This window comes from Choloepus didactylus, chromosome 11 (assembly GCF_015220235.1).
Source record: "Choloepus didactylus isolate mChoDid1 chromosome 11, mChoDid1.pri, whole genome shotgun sequence".
Classification (NCBI taxonomy): Eukaryota; Metazoa; Chordata; class Mammalia; order Pilosa; family Megalonychidae; genus Choloepus; species Choloepus didactylus.
In genome coordinates this window covers 58,403,454-58,420,236 of record NC_051317.1, presented here as the reverse complement: position 1 = coordinate 58,420,236, position 16,783 = coordinate 58,403,454, and the positions used below count along the sequence as shown (strand labels likewise).

Sequence of the window (16,783 nt, the reverse complement as noted above, 5' to 3'; positions counted from 1 at the left end):
TTGTTTATCCAAATCAGGTTTTCCCAGACCAGAACAGAGGGAAGAAATATTCAGTATCTGGTTTCCCTGTGGGTGTGTCTTAGAAAATTGCTCTACCCTTTGATGCCTCGGGTCACTGTGCTTTTCTGCCCAGCAGGTGACGCCTGTTAGCCTATAATTCTTGACTGGTGTGAGGAGGTATGGCCGTGTTCCCCCAGGCTCTGGGGTCTGGTTCTGAATGGAAAGGGCCCCACCCCTTTCCTCCTAGAGAAGACAGAGCCCCCAGGTGGAGGTCATTAGCATTTCAATGGTCTCGCTCTCTGCTTGTGGTGTCTCCGCCCTTTCCCGAGTCACAGCCCTGGAAACTTAAAATGACTGGGGCTTTCTCCACTGAGCTGAAAAAGAAACAGATAGTCCCCTTCAGACCCAGTCAAGGCGACCCTCCGGCTCTCCCAGGTCAGTCGTCACCCAAAGCCTCTGTCTGTTTTTTGGGGCTGCGTACCTGTAGTGAGCAGTTCACACTCGCTACTTAAAACCCCAGTTGGAGCTCAGCTGAGCTGTATTCGCTTGCTGGGAGAGAGCTTCTCTCTCGCACCACGCGGCTCCACAGCTCGGGCTATGGGGGAGGGGGTCTCACGACTTGGTTCCACAGGTTTTACTTACAGATTTTATGCTGTGTTCTTGGGCATTCCTCCCAATTCAGGTTGGTGTGTGATGAGGTGGATGGTCTTGTTTGTCCCCCCGCAGTTATTCTGGATTATTTACTAGTTGTTTCTGGTTTTTTGTAGTTGTTCCAGGGGGACTGCTTAGTTTCCACTCCTCTCTATGCCGCCATCTTGCCTCTGTCCTCCAGATTGCTGTTTTAAAGTCACTTGCAGTTATACCAAAAATTGAATACTTAATTGGATTCATTTGTTTTACTTTATTTTTGATTAAGGTTCTGTTGAAAAATTAAGTTTTATAGAGGTAGGTATATATTTTTTAAGAATCTGACTTCTGTCACTGTTCCTTCTACCCTGTTCTTGCCATTCCCTCAAAAGCAACCATCTTTTAAAAAGGATTTATCCTTCCGTTTTGCCCACTTTAATATCAGTGAATGTGGTATGTGTGTGTGTGTATACATTTGTATTTTACCCTTTCTTAGATCAATGATTGCATACTATACACACTTTTCTCTACCTTGATTTTTTTCACTTAACAATATATCCAGGAAATCCCATCAGGGTAATATATAAAGATTATGGATATGTTTAGCCTTAGCTCTGCCAAATTGTTTTATGTTATATGACTACTCTGAGGTCTGTTTTGTTTGCTTTTTTTCCCTGTATTTCTTTTTGTATTTAAGAAGTCTTGTATTTTTGTTCTGCTAGTTACCATTATTCTAATACCTTTATTGGATAGTGAAACTTCTTCCTTCCTCTTCCCTCCCATCCTCTCCCTTCATCCCCCTTATACAGATGTGCGTGCACACACACACACACACACACACACACACACACACAGACATTTTATTGCCTGTTATTGAAAATAGTTAGTATTTGCATCTCCTTGTGCTTTTCCCTATTACCCAGCATCTGATTTGAAGTAATAGCCTTTTGTTGCAAGTTAATACCTGTAACAGCAAGCTCATTTACTCTTCATGTACTTCTAATTCTCCTTTTATTTTCTGATTGTTGGACTACGTCTGTGTTAGCATACTTAGCCATTTCGTATAATATTTACATAATACCGACTCATTTCTAGTTTTCTACAGACAAATATATATTTGAAGGTAATCACCAGTCCTTATGTCTATGTCTGTCTCCCATCCTCCTCACCCCCTTTTTTTGATTGTCTGAAGTTCATTTTTAGCATATGAGAACTTTTGAGAATAATAGTCCTAGTGTTTCTGCATGTTCCTGGCAGTTGTCTTTGGCCTTTATATGAAAAGGTCAGTTTGACTGGATATAAAATCTATGGGTCACATTTTCTTTCCTTGAATATCTTAAGTATGTTCTGATTGTCTTTGGACATAAACTATTGCTATCAAAAATATGATAGCAATCTGAGTTTTATAAAGTGATTTGGTCTTTCTGCCTGAGTGCCCAAAGGATTTTTTCTTTCTTTAAAAATCAGTAGTCTTACTAGAAAGTATCTTGCTGCTTTTTTTTTTTTAACTGTCAAGTTGTCTTTTATTTCAGGAATGTTTTCTTGAATTACAAATTTTATTTTTCTGTTTCATTGTGTTTGTGTTCTTTAGGGTCTTTTATTATATGTATCTTGTATCTTCTTTATATCATTTTCTCTCTTTTTTTTTTTTTTTTTTGCTTTTCTAACAGTTTTTCTCTTTTTCCGTCTTTTATTTCTCAGAGGCATTATTTGTTGGGTTAATTTGCTCTTGCGTTCCTTCTAGTTTAGTCTTCATTTCTGAATTGATTAATTTTTTCCTGCATTGTTACCTCTTTTCAAATCTTCCTTCCCTCCAGTAATCTCATTTCTGTGTTTACTTAATTCTTTTTTTGTAGTTTTCTTTTATTACTGCTATTGTTTTCTCAATTTCTTTTAGTTTGTTTTGAAATACTGGGTTACAGATATCTGTATTGTTGGCAGGTCTTTCTGACATGTTTTTCTTTTTTTTTTTATCTTTTAAAAACCTTAGATACTTCAGCTAGATATTCCAGATGGCCACAGTATGCCAAGACCAAATTATTCCAGGAGGTATTAGAAATACCTAGGTCCCTATCAGAGACTCTATAAATAAAGTTTCACGCACTAAGTTTATTTCTCAGAAACTTAAATCCTTCAGTGTACCTATACCAGATAAGGCCCAAAACCCAGAGGCAGCAGCCTCTTCAAAAACATCAACCAGATGCATCTCCCTTCCCCATAATGTTGACACTCCTTTTCAATATGAGCAAGTTAGGGTGGTCAATGCTCAGATATCCCTGAAGATCGAGGCAGTGATCAAACGAGACAGAGGGGTAGCACAACAGACAAGATAGGATTTAACAAAGGATCATGAATACTGAATCTTTAAATAAATATATTTATGTATTTTTTAGTCTCTAGGGTATTAGAATAACTAGAAGGAAATAACTGAAATGGAACTGTAACCCATAACATTCATTGAAATTTGCTCTGTAACTACTTGTTAAATCGTGTTTTGAAAGTAATCACTTTTCTGTATATATGTTATATTTCACAATAAAGAATGCTTTAAAAACACCCTAGATAGAATTTGATCATGATCCTTTTCTGTTGCTTGTTTATTTAAATAAGTTAAATAAATTAAGTAAGCTAAAATAAGCGAAATATTTCGCTGTACTTACAGGAATGAGATGTGAGCTAGGATAACCTTTCATGGTTTTAGAACTCCTTCTGTTGTCTTTGCAAAGTGATAAAAAAAATGTTTTCATACTTTCTGAGATCTGCCTCTTCTACTTTCCTACCATATTTACATCTAGACCTTCTTTTTTCTTTGCTTTTGTGGTAAGTGTGGATTTACCTGCTAAATGTAGATTTTACTCCTGGTACTTTTTCCTCATTGTGGGGCTTTACCTTGGAGGAGAGCTTCAGCTTTCAATTTTGAGCATTTATAGGGCCCAGGCTTCCCCAGCACTCTCCTTTTGTATTTACTGATTAGTTAGATTCTGCAGACGTCTCTCCAGTTTTGGTCACATTTTCAGTGACTACCTGTTAATTTTGGAACCCTACCATTTTCAGGGCCATTAGAAGCTCTGTTGCCCTCCCTTTGTTTCCTCTTGTCCAGATGCTGAGGCCACATATTTCTTTGTCCTTACCAACTCTTTTTTAGGGGTTTGTGGGGATGCCTTGTCATTTAGCTTTTAGGTATTGTTCATAGGTCTTTGGTTTTGCTATTCTAGCTGCTCTGTTTTTGTGGAGGAATTTTGAGGAAACTTAGAAACGACATACTGCCATTTTCTCACAAACTTCCAAAAGACTGTTTTTTATGGAAGCAGTAGCTAGGCATGAATTAGAAGGGGAAAAAAAGAATAAAAATGCAAAAGATGCTCAGCGATTGCCTGTATTTCAACACTGAAAAGATTGATAATAAAAACTTGTATTATTGAGACTTGGTTTACTGGGATTCAACATGGACATGGGTTATGCCTATCTTGCCATTCTGTTCACAAGAAACAGACTTATTTTGGAAAGAGAAACTGCCCCTGTTTGGAGCAAGTTTAGAGGAAGAGGTAAAGGGATTCAGCCATTTTATATGAGTAAAGATTAAAGGAAATAAGGCTTGGGATAGCCAAAAGAGGATGTAAAGATCAAGCCATTAAACATTATTTTGTTTTTCTCCAGGAATAGAACTAGGATGAAAGGAATAAGCCTCCAAAGTGACATATTTAGGGTTAAAATTAGTAATTTTCTAATAATCAGAGACCTCTAAAGAGGGTGCTTATTTCCTGACAGGTAATGATTCACTTCTCAGGGATCATTTAATCCAGGAGGTATTAAAAAGGCACCAGGATGAGTTCATACTTTAGAAAGGAAGCTGCATTGCATAGTCTTCATGACCTTGAGTTTCCACATCAACTTCCCTGAGCTTCCTGAAATTTGAATGGCTGGAGAACTATATATCGGCTATACTCTCTGTTTTCAAATTGTTGGTGTTTTTAAATACAGCACTAAAAAAACAAAGTGGACAGAGTGCCAGTAATTCAAATCAGAATGGCAGATCTCTGGAAATGAGTTACGTGCAAAAAGACCATCCTCATCTTTTTTATCAATCCCACAACAATTATTGTAAGGCCTTGCAGTATGTATTTATTGAATCAAACTGGAAAGAAACTTTCTGTTGATTAGAGATCCTATTTGGTAGAACTGATCTTTCTTCATAAGTTAATCATACAGATTTCTGTAGCTTTAAGTAAATCCATTTTCATATATTTTTAAATAGTGCCAGCTTAAAATACTCCAAAGAACTGAAATTCTATAAAGTGTATGTCAATCATTCCGTGGGCTGTGCCCATCCTCCAAGTTCTGATGAATAAGAATAACTCCTTCACTCTCTTGCGTTCTAGGCAAATGTTATTAAAGAAAAGAAAAGATGTCTTTTACAAAATCTTCTCCCAATAAGGAACTTACAGCTAAATGAAAAGTGATTGAAATAAAAATCTATGTCCCATGTCCTCAGGTGCCTTAATTGTATTGGTAGTTTTATAAAACTTGTCATCAGGATGGCCTTTGGAGATCATCTGGTCAAGAAGTTCTTATCTGAAGGGTAGCAATGAGCTTTAGGGGTCTGTGAACCTATTAGAATTGCATGCAAACTTTACATGTTTGTGCACATTGGCATTTTCTGGGGAAAGAGTAATTTTCTTTAGAGTCTCAAAAGTGTTTTGATGTAAAAGATTTTCAGAATTAACAAATACTAATCCATTCCCTTGTAATTGGAGATAGAGGAGGAGGCACAAAAATTCATGTGGCTTACTTGATGCTACCCTGCTGCGTAGTGACAGGACCGAGGATATTCCTACTTGAATGACAGCTAAGAGGCCTGTCCTAAGCAATTTTTTTTGTATTTGCTCAATTAATCCTTTTAACTGTCCTTGAAAGTAGCTGTGGTTAGTATCTTCATTTTAAGGTGTTGAAACTGAGCCGAGAAGTTAAAGAATTTGCCTTAAGTCATACAGATAATAAGTTGTAGAGCAGGATTTGGACCCAGGCACTTTGGTTCCAGAGACTACTCTCTTAACAACTGTGGTACACTGGCCCTCACAGAGGATTCCTTAGGATGCTGTGCAGCTGTTAAACTGTTTCAGGACTTTGCATGATGTGATTTGGGATGTGAAAATGGTTCCTGTTGATTATAAAATAAATGAGTGTTTTTATGTGTTTTTATACAGTTGAACGTACTGAAGTATTTTCTTTCCTAGCATGCAATGATGCTGCCTGTTTTGACCCATCATATACGCTACCACCAATGCCTAATGCATCTGGACAAGTTGATAGGATACACTTTTCAAGATCGTTGTCTATTACAGGTAAGAATTACTCTCCTGTAAATTCACATAATAGTAAGCTAGGACTAATTCATCTTACAAGTTAAAAATGGTGCATTGATTTCTCTCCTCTAGGAGGTGACAAGGACTTTTACAAACAACTCTATCCATTACTTTACCCCTGTTGTCTCCATCACTTCCAAGCCTTTTCTCTTTTTTTTTTTTTTGATGCTATCCCTAAAGAAAAAGGTACAGCTAAAGTTTACCTTTCAAACCTCAGTGCCCTCTTTCAAAGTACTTTCTTTATATGGCTCTTCTTTGCAGGTGCTGAGCATTTTAGTTCTCTAAAGAACGTGAATTTTTTGGTTTACTTTTGGAAGAGAATTTGGACCAGAGCTCTGGAAATTTAACACTGATGGAGATAGGATGGAAAGATTAGGGCTTAAAATTTGACTAGATAGATCTTTTTCCTGTTTCATTTGGGAGGATGAAAAGACGGCATGTCTCTGCTGACTTTTTTTTTTAATGCAGTTTTATTGAAATATATTCACATACCATATGATCATCCAAAGAGTACACAGCACAATTACATAGATGTGCACCCTACCACCACAATCAAGTTTTGAACATTTTTGTTACTTCAAAAAATAAAAAGAACAATAAAAATAAAAGTAAAAAAGAACACCCAAAACATCCCACACCCTTCCTCCCTCCTACCATTCATCTACTCCCTGTCCCCGTTTTCCCACTCATCTGTCCATACATTGGGTAAAGGGAGCATGAGCCACGAGGCTGTCAGTATCACATGGTCACACCATGTAAGCTCTACAGTCATACAGTCGTCTTCAGGAATCAAGGATACTGGATTACAATTCAACAGTTTCAGATATTTCCTTCTAGCTATTCTAATAAACTAAAAACTAAAAAGGGCTATCTATATAATGCATAAGAGTTTTCTCCAGAATGACCTCGACTCCATTTGAAATCTCCCAGCCACTGAAACTTTATTTTGTTTAATTTCTCTTCCCCCTTTTGGTCCAGAAGTCTTCTCAATCTTATGAAGCCAGGTTCAGGTTCATCTCTGGGAGTCATATCCCATGTTGCCAGGTTGATTTACACCCCTGGGAGTCATGTCCCACATAGTGGAGAGGGCAGTGAATTTACCTGCAGAGTTGGCTTAGAGAGAGAGGCCACATCTGAGCAACAAAGAAAGTTGTCTGGGAGTGACTCTTAGGTGCAATTATAAGTAGGCTTAGCTTCTTCTTTGCAGTAACAAGTTTCATAAGGGCAAGCCCCAAGATCAAGGGCTTGGTATACTAAACTGGTAGTCCCCAGTGCTTATGAGAATATCACGAATTTCCCAGCTGGGGAATTTTAATGTTTCCACATTTTCCCTCAGTTCCACAAGGGGGCTTTGCAAATACTTTCTGTTTTCTCCCCAGATTACTCTGGGATGTATCAGGGTTTCACGCTAACCTGTACAAACCTACCAGATCTCACTCCCTATTCAAAGTTCCATGTAATTATGGTGTTTGAGTAAACTGACCAAACAAGTTAAATTATGTAGTGTGCTACAGAAAATGTCAATTTTGCACCAAATAGACATCTCTTCCTTTGGTCAACACAGAAGCTGAAGTTTTAAAACACAATTAATACCATCTCTACCCTTTAGTCTGATTTACCCCAGTCTCAACCAAGTCCATTTCGTTCATATCTCCAATCGAAGTCTGATCTCCTTTTCAGCCTCTTTAACAGTTGCTGCATGGTGCAGTGCTGACACTCACAGCTGCCAAACTCTGGCTCCGAGTCCCAGGCACCACACAGAATACCTGAAGCTCCAGGGACTGACAGTGTCACACACAAACAGCTCAGCATCTCAGAATTTAGAAATAACTGTTACAACTCATGAATAGTTGTAACTGCTGTAAGAGTGTACAATCTAGGAACCTTCACATAAGCCTTCCCCTGATAACCCATGCTCAGAGATTCAATTCTGAGTTTGTACATTATTGTTAGTCCATATTAGCGAGGCATTATAATGTTTCTCTTTTCGTTTCTGGCTTATTTCGCTCAACCTACTGTCCTCAAGGTCCATTCACCTAGTTGCATACCTCACAACTTCTTTGCTTCTTGCTGCTCAGTATTCCATTGTATGTATACATTACAGTTCACCATTCGGTTTATCAGTCGATGTATCCTTAGGCCTCCTCCAACCATTGCAAATCATGAATACTGCCGCCATAAACACCAGTGTGCAAATGTCCACTCATGTCCCCGCTCTCAATTCCTCCTAGTATACAAACAGTAACAGGGTTGCAGGACCATATGGCAACCCCATACTAAGCTTCCTCTGGAACCACCACACTGCCCCCGAGTTGGGCTGCACCATTCTATTTCTTACGAACAGTGAATAGGTACATCTTTCTCTCTACATTTTCTCCAGCACTTGTATATCTCTGTTTATTTTTTAAACAATTTTATTCACATACCATACAATCCATCCCAAGTAAACGATTCCCGGTATATACATATAGTTATGCATATACTACCACAGTCTATATGAGGACATTTCCATTTCTTCCACATTGAAAAAGGAAGAGGAGAAAAAAAGAGAAGAAAAAAAAATGGAAGAAAAAAGTAAAACAAAATAAAATAAAACACAATGAAAAGTTCATACAACAACAACAACACGAAGAATCCTATACCACTCCCTTATATCCCCCTCTTTTAGCTTTGGTGTGTTGCCTTTGTTACAATTAATGGAAGCATATTACAGTGTTACTGTTAAGTATAGACTCTAGTTAGCATTGATTGTATTTTCCCCCTATACCATCCAGTTTTCAACACCTTGTAGTTTGACATTCATTTGTTCTCCCTCATGTAAAAACATTCTTATATTTGTTCATTTAATAACCATCATTGACCACTCTAGGTTTCACTAAGTTATACAATCCCAGTCTTTATTGTCTATCTTTCCTGCTGGTGTCATACATGCCCCTAGCCTTCCTCTTTCAACCATACTAATACTCGTCTTTGTTGAGAGTACTTACAGTATTGTGCCACCATCACACAGTACTGTGCTAGCCATTTCTGGATCTATATAGTCAATCCTATTGAACATTCTGTACTCCTTCAGTAGTAGATGCCTGATCTCTATGCTCTTTATATCTCCTGATAACCTGTGTTCTCAACTTTAGCTTTCAAGGTTCACTCAATAAAGTTAGTTCATATTAGTGAGATCATACAGTATTTGTCCTTTTGTGTCTGGCTGATTTCCCTCAAGTACTGTCTACTATTTTGTCTTTTAGATTTTATATATCATATCTTACTCATTTTTATTTTTTTCTCTCTTTTTACCCTTATTGATAGTCTTCATTTCTGCACTCTTCTCTGAACCTCTCTCTCTTATCTTTTCCTATCTGCCTGTAGTGCTCCCTTTAGTATTTCTTGTAGAGCAGGTATCTTGTTCACAAACTCTCTTAGTGTCTCTTTGTTTGAAAATATTTTAATTCTCCCTCATTTTTGAAGGACAGTTTTGCTGGATTATAGAGTTCTTTGTTGGCAGTTTTTCTCTTTCAGTATCTTAAATATATCATATCACTGCCTTTTCGCCTCCATGGTTTCTGTTGGGAAATCCATACATAGTCTTATCATGCTTCCCTTGTGTGTAATGGATTGCTTTTCTCCTGCTGCTTTCAGAATTTTCTCTTTGTCTTTGACATTTGATAATCTCATTATTAAGTGTCTTGAAGTAGGTCTGTTTGGATCTGTTCTGTTTGGGGTATGCTGCGCTTCTTGGATCTGCAATTTTATGTCTTTCATAAGCGGTGGGAAATTTTCAATGATTATTTCCTCCATTATTGTTTCTTCTCCTTTTCTCTTCTCTTCCCTTTCTGGGACATCCATGACACATATGTTTATGCACTTGATGTTGTCATTCAGTTCCCTGAGATGCTGCTCATATTTTCCCATTCTTTTCCCTATCTGTTTTTTTGTGTGTAGGATTTCAGATGTCCTGTCCTCCAGTTCATGAATCCTTTCTTCTCCCTCTTCAAATCTGCTGTTGTATGTTTCCATTGTGTTTTTTCATCTCTTCTGTTGTGCCTTTCGTTCCCATAAGTTCTGCCATTTGTTTTTTCAAGCTTACGAATTCTTCTTTATGATCACCCAATGTCTGCTTCATATCCTCATCTCTTTTGCTACATTTTCCTTCAGCTCATTGATTTGATTTAGATTTCTTTGAACATCTTTAATTAGTTGTTTCAACTCCTGTATCTCATTTGAAGTATAAGATTGTTCCTTGGACTGAGCCATATCTTCATTTTTCCTAGTGTGAATTGTAATTTTTTGTTGTCTAGGCATCTGGTTTCCTTGATTATCACAGTCAGATTTTCCCAGACCAGATGGGCCCATGTCTCAGGAGGAGGATGTAATCAGTATCAGGTTTCCCTGAGGATGAGCCCAGCAGGTTGTCAGACTTTCCTGCAAGGCCTCTAGACTCTGCTTTTCCTGTCTTGCCTAGCATGTGGCACTTGTCAGCCTGAAGTTCCCCACTAACATGAAGAGGTGCCTGTGTCTTTAATTCTCAGCAGACCCTGTTCTGGTACTCAGGGTGTCATAAGCCAAGCTTAAGTTGTTTCTGGTTTCCATACCCCCCAGGCCCTGGGGTCTGAATTCTCTGAGGGAGGGCTGCCACTTGGAGTGGGCTCCACCCCCCTCCCCTTTTGTTAGGGAAGATATGCCCTTTAGGGAATTATCTCCTTTATTTGACTTTTTTCCTTTGTCTCTCTCTCTTTACTCCACCCTTACCCAGGTCAGCTCTGACAATTGAAATTGCCTGAAGATTTCTCTAATGAGTTATTTAGACTGAGGGGGGAAAAAAGGAAAAAAGAAAGAAATCCCCTTTTCTGAGCCAGTCCCCAGCTCCCCAGTTTTGCTGGTCAACCAGAGTTGGCATCTGATTTATGTGTCCCCTTTCTTGGGACACAGCCCTTTTCCAGTATTCTGAGCTCAGCTGTCTCCAAAATTCTCTGTTTTTATTTATTTATTGTTGTTTTTTTCTATCAGTCCCACCTCCTTTCTACCGGGAGAGACCTCAGGGTTCCTTTCCTGCTTGCTCCAGGTTTATCTGTGCTCATAGCATGTATTCAGTAGTCAAAATTTGTTAATTAAAACCACACTTCGAGCTTGGTTGATTTACTTTCCCTTTCTCCTAGTAGACTACTTCTTTTTTGCACAGGGAAGTATTCCAACTCAGCCTGCTGTGCCTCTCAGGGAGGGGTGACACCTCTGCAGTTTGGAGAGGTTTACTTACAGTTCTGTGCTGTGATCTCAGCCGTTCTACCCATTCCAGACTGGTGTAAGATGTGTGTCTATTCATGGATGTCACCCAATAGTTTTTCCAGACTATTTTCTAGTTGTTTCTGGCTGTTTACTAGTTGATCTACAGGACTAACTAAATTCCAAACCTCCCTATGCTGCCATCTTGCCGTGCCTCTCTCTGTGCTGACTTTTAAGACTAAATTTATTTCACTGGAATTTTAGCTGGCCATGACGCATCCAAGTCATCACTTAAATTTTGGAATGAATCCTGATCATGCCAGGAATTCTTTGTCTAACTGTGGAATTCGGCAGCCCAAATATGGAGACAGAAAAGTTCATCATATGCACATGCGGAAAAAAGGTATGTTTGGATGACTTTAAGATTCTAATCTCATGTTTTAGCCTGTGTTCGCTAGCATTGTAAATTATATTCCTGCTGGAATGATTCCCTGGGTGAATATTTCATCCTCTCATTCTCCCAGTACTTCCTGACTCATAAGTAATAACATTCACTTTGAGCAGAGCATTATTATAAAGGTGGACAAGTTTTTAGGAAATTTTCTTTCTCCTATTAAAGAGAAACATCTATTAAGTTTATCAGATTTTTAGACATGCAGGTATTAAACCTTTTACAGTCAGATTAGAATGATATAGTTTTCTTTCTCCATGTGATATGATGATCCTAAAATGTTTTTAATGGTGTTTTCTTGAATACTTGTATTTTCTTTTTGTTTTTAATAGGAATTAACACCTTAATAAATATTATGTCACGCCTTGGCCAAGATGATCCAACTCCTTCAAGGTAAAGTAGATTTCTTTTATATAACAGTTTTATTGAGAGATAATTCACATACCATACAATTCAGTTATTTAAACCCTGCAATTAGTTGTTTTTAGGATGTTCATAAAGTTATGCAGCCATCACCATGATCAATTTCAGAACATTTTCTTCACCCCAAAAGAAACATGCCCACCCCTAGGAAACCCCCAATATACTTTCAATCTCTGTGGATTTGCCTATTCTGGACATTTCACATAAATGGTGTTTTACACTGTGTGGCTCTTTGTGAGTAGGTTCTTTCCCTGAGCACATTGTTGTAGTATATATCAGTACTTCATTTCTTTTTATTGCTGAATGATATTCCGTGGTATGGGTATACTGTATTTTATTTATCCATTCATCAGTTGATGGGCCTTTGGGTTGTTCCCACTTAGGGGCTGTTAAGAATAATGTGTGGATGTTTTTTTCAATTTCTCTTGGATATATAGCTAGGAGTGGAATTCCTGGGTCATATGGTAACTTTATGTTTAACCTTTTAAGGAACTGCCAGACTGTTTTCCAAGGTAGATGCACAACTTTACATTTTTATCAGCAGTATGTCAGAGTTTCCATTTCTCTACATTCTTGCCAATGCTTATTATCTATCTTTTTTATTATTGCCATCCTAGTGTTATCTTACTGTGGTTTTGATTTCCATATCATTGATGACTATTAATTTCAGACATTTTTCATGTGCTTATGGGCCATTTGTTTATCTTCTTTGGAGAAATGTCTATTCAGATCTTTTCCCCATTTTTAAATCGGGTTATTTGTTTTTTATTGAATTGTGATAATTCTTTTTTATTCTGCATACAAGTAAGTCCCTATCAGGTATTTGATTTGCAAAATATTTTTCCAATTCTGTAGGTTGTCTTTTCACTTATTTATGTCCTTCAAAGCATAAAAGTTTTTAATTTTGAAGAAGTCCCTTTATCTATTTCCTCTTTCATTGCTTGTGTTTTTGGGGTCATGTCTAGGAAACCATTGCCTATAAAGTCATAGAGATTTACACCTACATTTCTTCTGAGAATTTTGTAGAAATTCTGTAGCACTTACATTTAGGTCTTGAATCCATTTTTGAGTTAATTTTTGAATATGGAGTCATGTAGAGGTCCAACTCCATTCTTTTATATGTGGCTGTCCAGTTGTTCCAGCACAATTTGTGGAAAAGACCATTCTTCCGTTATTGAATTGTCTTGACATCTTTGTTGGAAACCAATTGGCCATTGATGTTTGGGTTTATTTCTGAACTCTCAATTCTATTCCATTGATCTACATGTCTTCCTTATACCAGTTCCGCACTGTCTTGATTACTGTAACTTTGTAGTAAGTTTTGAATTGAGAAGTGTGAATTCTCCAATTTTGTTCTTTTTCAAGATAGTTTTGTCTATTATGATCCTTACATTTCCATATGAATTTTTGGATCAGCTTGTCAATTTCTGCAAAGAAGCCATCTGGAATTTTGATAGGGATTGTATCGTATCTGTAGATCATTTTGGGAACTGTTACCATATTCACAATTTTAAGTATTCCAATCCATGAAAATGGTTTGTCTTTCTATTTATTAAGGTCTTTAATTTCTTTAATAATCTTTTATAGCTTTCAGAGCATAAGTTTTACCCATCTTTTATTAAATTTATTCCTAAGTGTTTTATTCTTTTTGATGCTATTATAAATGAAATTGTTTTCTTAACTTCAATTTTCAGATTGTTCATTGCAAGTATATAGAAATAAATTGATTTTTGTATATTGAGCCTGAGTGTTGCAACCATGCTGAAATAATTTATTAGTTCTCCTGCAACCTTCATGAACTCATTTATTAATTCTCCTAATTTTTTAGTGGATTCCTTAGGATTTTCTATATACATGGCATGACATCTGCAAATAGAGGTAGTTTTACTTTTTCCTTTCCAGTCTGGATGCTTTTTATTTAATTTTCTTGCCTAATTGCCCTAAAATATTGACTAGAAGGGGCAACAGTGGACATCCTTGTCTTTTTCTTTATCTTAGGGTATAAGCGTTCAGCCTTTCACAATTAAATACGATGGTACATAAGAGATTTTCATAGATGCCTTTTATCATGCTGTTTCAATTTTGTTGAATGTTTTTAATCATGTAGGGATGTGTTCCCGTTTGCTAAAGCTGCCATTATGCAAAATACCAGAAATAGATTGGCTTTTATAAAGGGGATTTACTAGATTTACAGTTCTAAGTCCTTAAAGGGGCCAAACTAAGGCATCAACAAGAGGATACCTTTGCTGAAGAAAGGCCAGTGGCTCCTGGAACACCTCTGTCAGTTGGGAAGGCACGTTGCTGTTGTCTGCTGTCCTTTGCTCCCGGGTTCTAGTCTCAAAATGGCTTTCTCCAAAATGTCTCAGGGCTTCTGTTTCTCTTAGCTTCTCTCAGCTCTCTGCTTGGTTCTCCTGGGGCGTTTCTCTCTGAGTGTCTGGGAGTCCTCTCTTAGCTTCTCCAGGGCAAACTCTGAGCTTCGTCTCTTAGCTTAGCATCTCCAAATGTCCTTCTGTCTGCATCTCCCAGCCTCTCCAAGCATCTGGGTCTGTGTCGGCTCTTAGCTTCTCCCTGGGGCAAACTCTGGATTACATATCTTAACTTCTCTCCAAAGTCTCTCTCAGCTTCTCTAAAAGGTCTCCAGTGATCTAATCAAGACCCACCCTGAATGGGCGGGGTCCACACGTCTGTGGAAATGATGTAATCAAAAGGTCTCACCTACAGTTGGGTAGGTCACCTCTCTATGGAAACATTCAATCAAAAGTTCCACCCTAATCAAAAGACTCATAAGTGTTCCCGCAAGATTGTATTGAAGAACGGCTTTTGTGGGAGACATAATAGATTCAAACCAGCACAGTGTTAAGTTTTGTCAAATCCGTTTTCTGCATCTGTTGAAGGATCATGTGCTTTTTGTCCTTTATTCTGGTAATATTGTGCATTATGTTGATTTTCGTATGTTAAATCAACTTTGTATTCTCGGCATAAATCCCACTTGGCTGTGGGGTATATGATCCTTATATATCCTTATATATATGTTGCTGGATTCAGCTTTGTTTGAGAATTTTTGTGTCCATATTCACAACTGTGATTAGCCTGTAGTTTTCTTTCCTTGAGATGTCTTTGCTTTCATTATTAGGGTAACATTGGATTTAAGTAACGAGTTGGAACGTGTTCTGGTTTGCTAATGCTGCCATTTTGTAAAACACCAGAAGTGTTTTTCAGGCTTTTATAAAGGGGGTTTATTTGGTTACAAAGTTACAGTCTTAAGGCCATACAGTGTCCAAGATACGGCATCAACAACAGGGTACCTTCACTGAAGGATGGTTGATGGCATCCGAAAACCTCTCTTAGCTTGGAAGGCATGTGGCTGGTGTCTGCTTGCTCCCAAGTTGTGTTTTAAAATGGTGTTCTCCAAAATGTCATTGTTAGCTTCCAACGGCCATCTTCAAAATGTGTCCCTTAGCTGCAGCTCACAGTGAGCTCCTTCTTTCTGAGCTTTTTATAGGGCTCCAGTGACGTAATCAGGGCCCACACTGAATGGGTAGGGCCACACCTCCATGGAAATTATCTAATCAGAGTTATCACCTACAGTTGGGTGGGTCACATCTCCATGGAAACAAGCTAATCCAAAGGTTCCAACCTAATCAACACTAATATGTCTGTCTCCACAAAATTGCATCAAAGATAATGGCATTTTGGGGGCCATAATACATCCAAACTGGCACAGAAAGTTTTATACATTAGCTTTCTTTATTTCTTAATTTTAAAAGAAATTTCAAATCATAACAGTCTCACTTTTTGGTGCCACTGAGCCCCTGTGGAATCTGAGAAGGAAGTGGGCTGTGTCTGTGTAAACCCATTTATACCCTGGAAAACTGACTAGAAGCAAATGCCTAATGGCTGGTGAGACCCCCTCATTGCTCTCACTAGGATTATCTTTGCATGTGAAGTACAGGTGATTGCTTGATGGCAACTCTCTTTTTAAAATGGGAAATTAAAAAGTTGTATAGGGTGCTCATCACTCTGGGGATCCGGTGTTGGATGGATTAAAGATGAGTAGAATAAGGTTTAAGTGACAAAGGGTTGAGTCTGTTGTTTCAATTGATAACTGGCCACTGCATTCAAGAGGATTGCCAGCCATGGCTGGTACTGCATCCTTTTTCCACCTTTTTCTTCATATATTGCTTTTCTTTTTAAATTGGCTTGCCTTGAGTTGCCCTCTTTTGAGGTTACCATAAACCGAACTCTCTCTCCTCTTCAATCAAGAGGTAAAAAGAAAGGCAGGATGGAACTTTAAAATTCAGTTTTGAAGATGATGATAAGCCTCACTGTGGTGATAAGCCTCACTGTGGTGTTCTGTGCTCATCTGAGATCAGAAAAGAACTGTCTAATTAAAAGAGCCCTTAATCACACTCTCAGGGACATTATGATCATAGCTGCATTTTACCCTTCTGTTTTGTGGAGTCTCCAGATGACCAGCTCTGTATTTTAATAAGTGGAACCCTGAGTACCCCTCAGCACTTTTAATAAGGCTATGCACACCAAAGACACTTTTCAATGGTGAAAACATGAGGTTAATTTATCTTTGTCTCATCTACCCTAACCACAGTTGTTGGCATGCAAATTTTGTCTTTTTATAGCATTGTTCATACCTCATGATTTATGTTTTCTTTTGCTCTGTTACAAAGTGGTGACTTTCTTACCT

The 16,783-nt window shown here is 37.9% G+C and overlaps 1 protein-coding gene across 4 annotated transcripts in view; it reads left to right on the top strand.

The window, feature by feature from the left end:
• The window catches only part of DROSHA (drosha ribonuclease III), a 150,669-nt gene that overhangs the window by 82,565 nt on the left and 51,321 nt on the right, over positions 1 to 16,783 (top strand). For all 4 annotated transcript variants that reach the window (XM_037799026.1, XM_037799023.1, XM_037799025.1 and 1 more), the window contains 3 exons: positions 5,862 to 5,969; positions 11,472 to 11,610; positions 11,991 to 12,051. In XM_037799026.1, the coding sequence (XP_037654954.1) occupies positions 5,862 to 5,969; positions 11,472 to 11,610; positions 11,991 to 12,051 (308 nt within the window). The remainder of the gene's footprint in view (positions 1 to 5,861; positions 5,970 to 11,471; positions 11,611 to 11,990; positions 12,052 to 16,783) is intronic.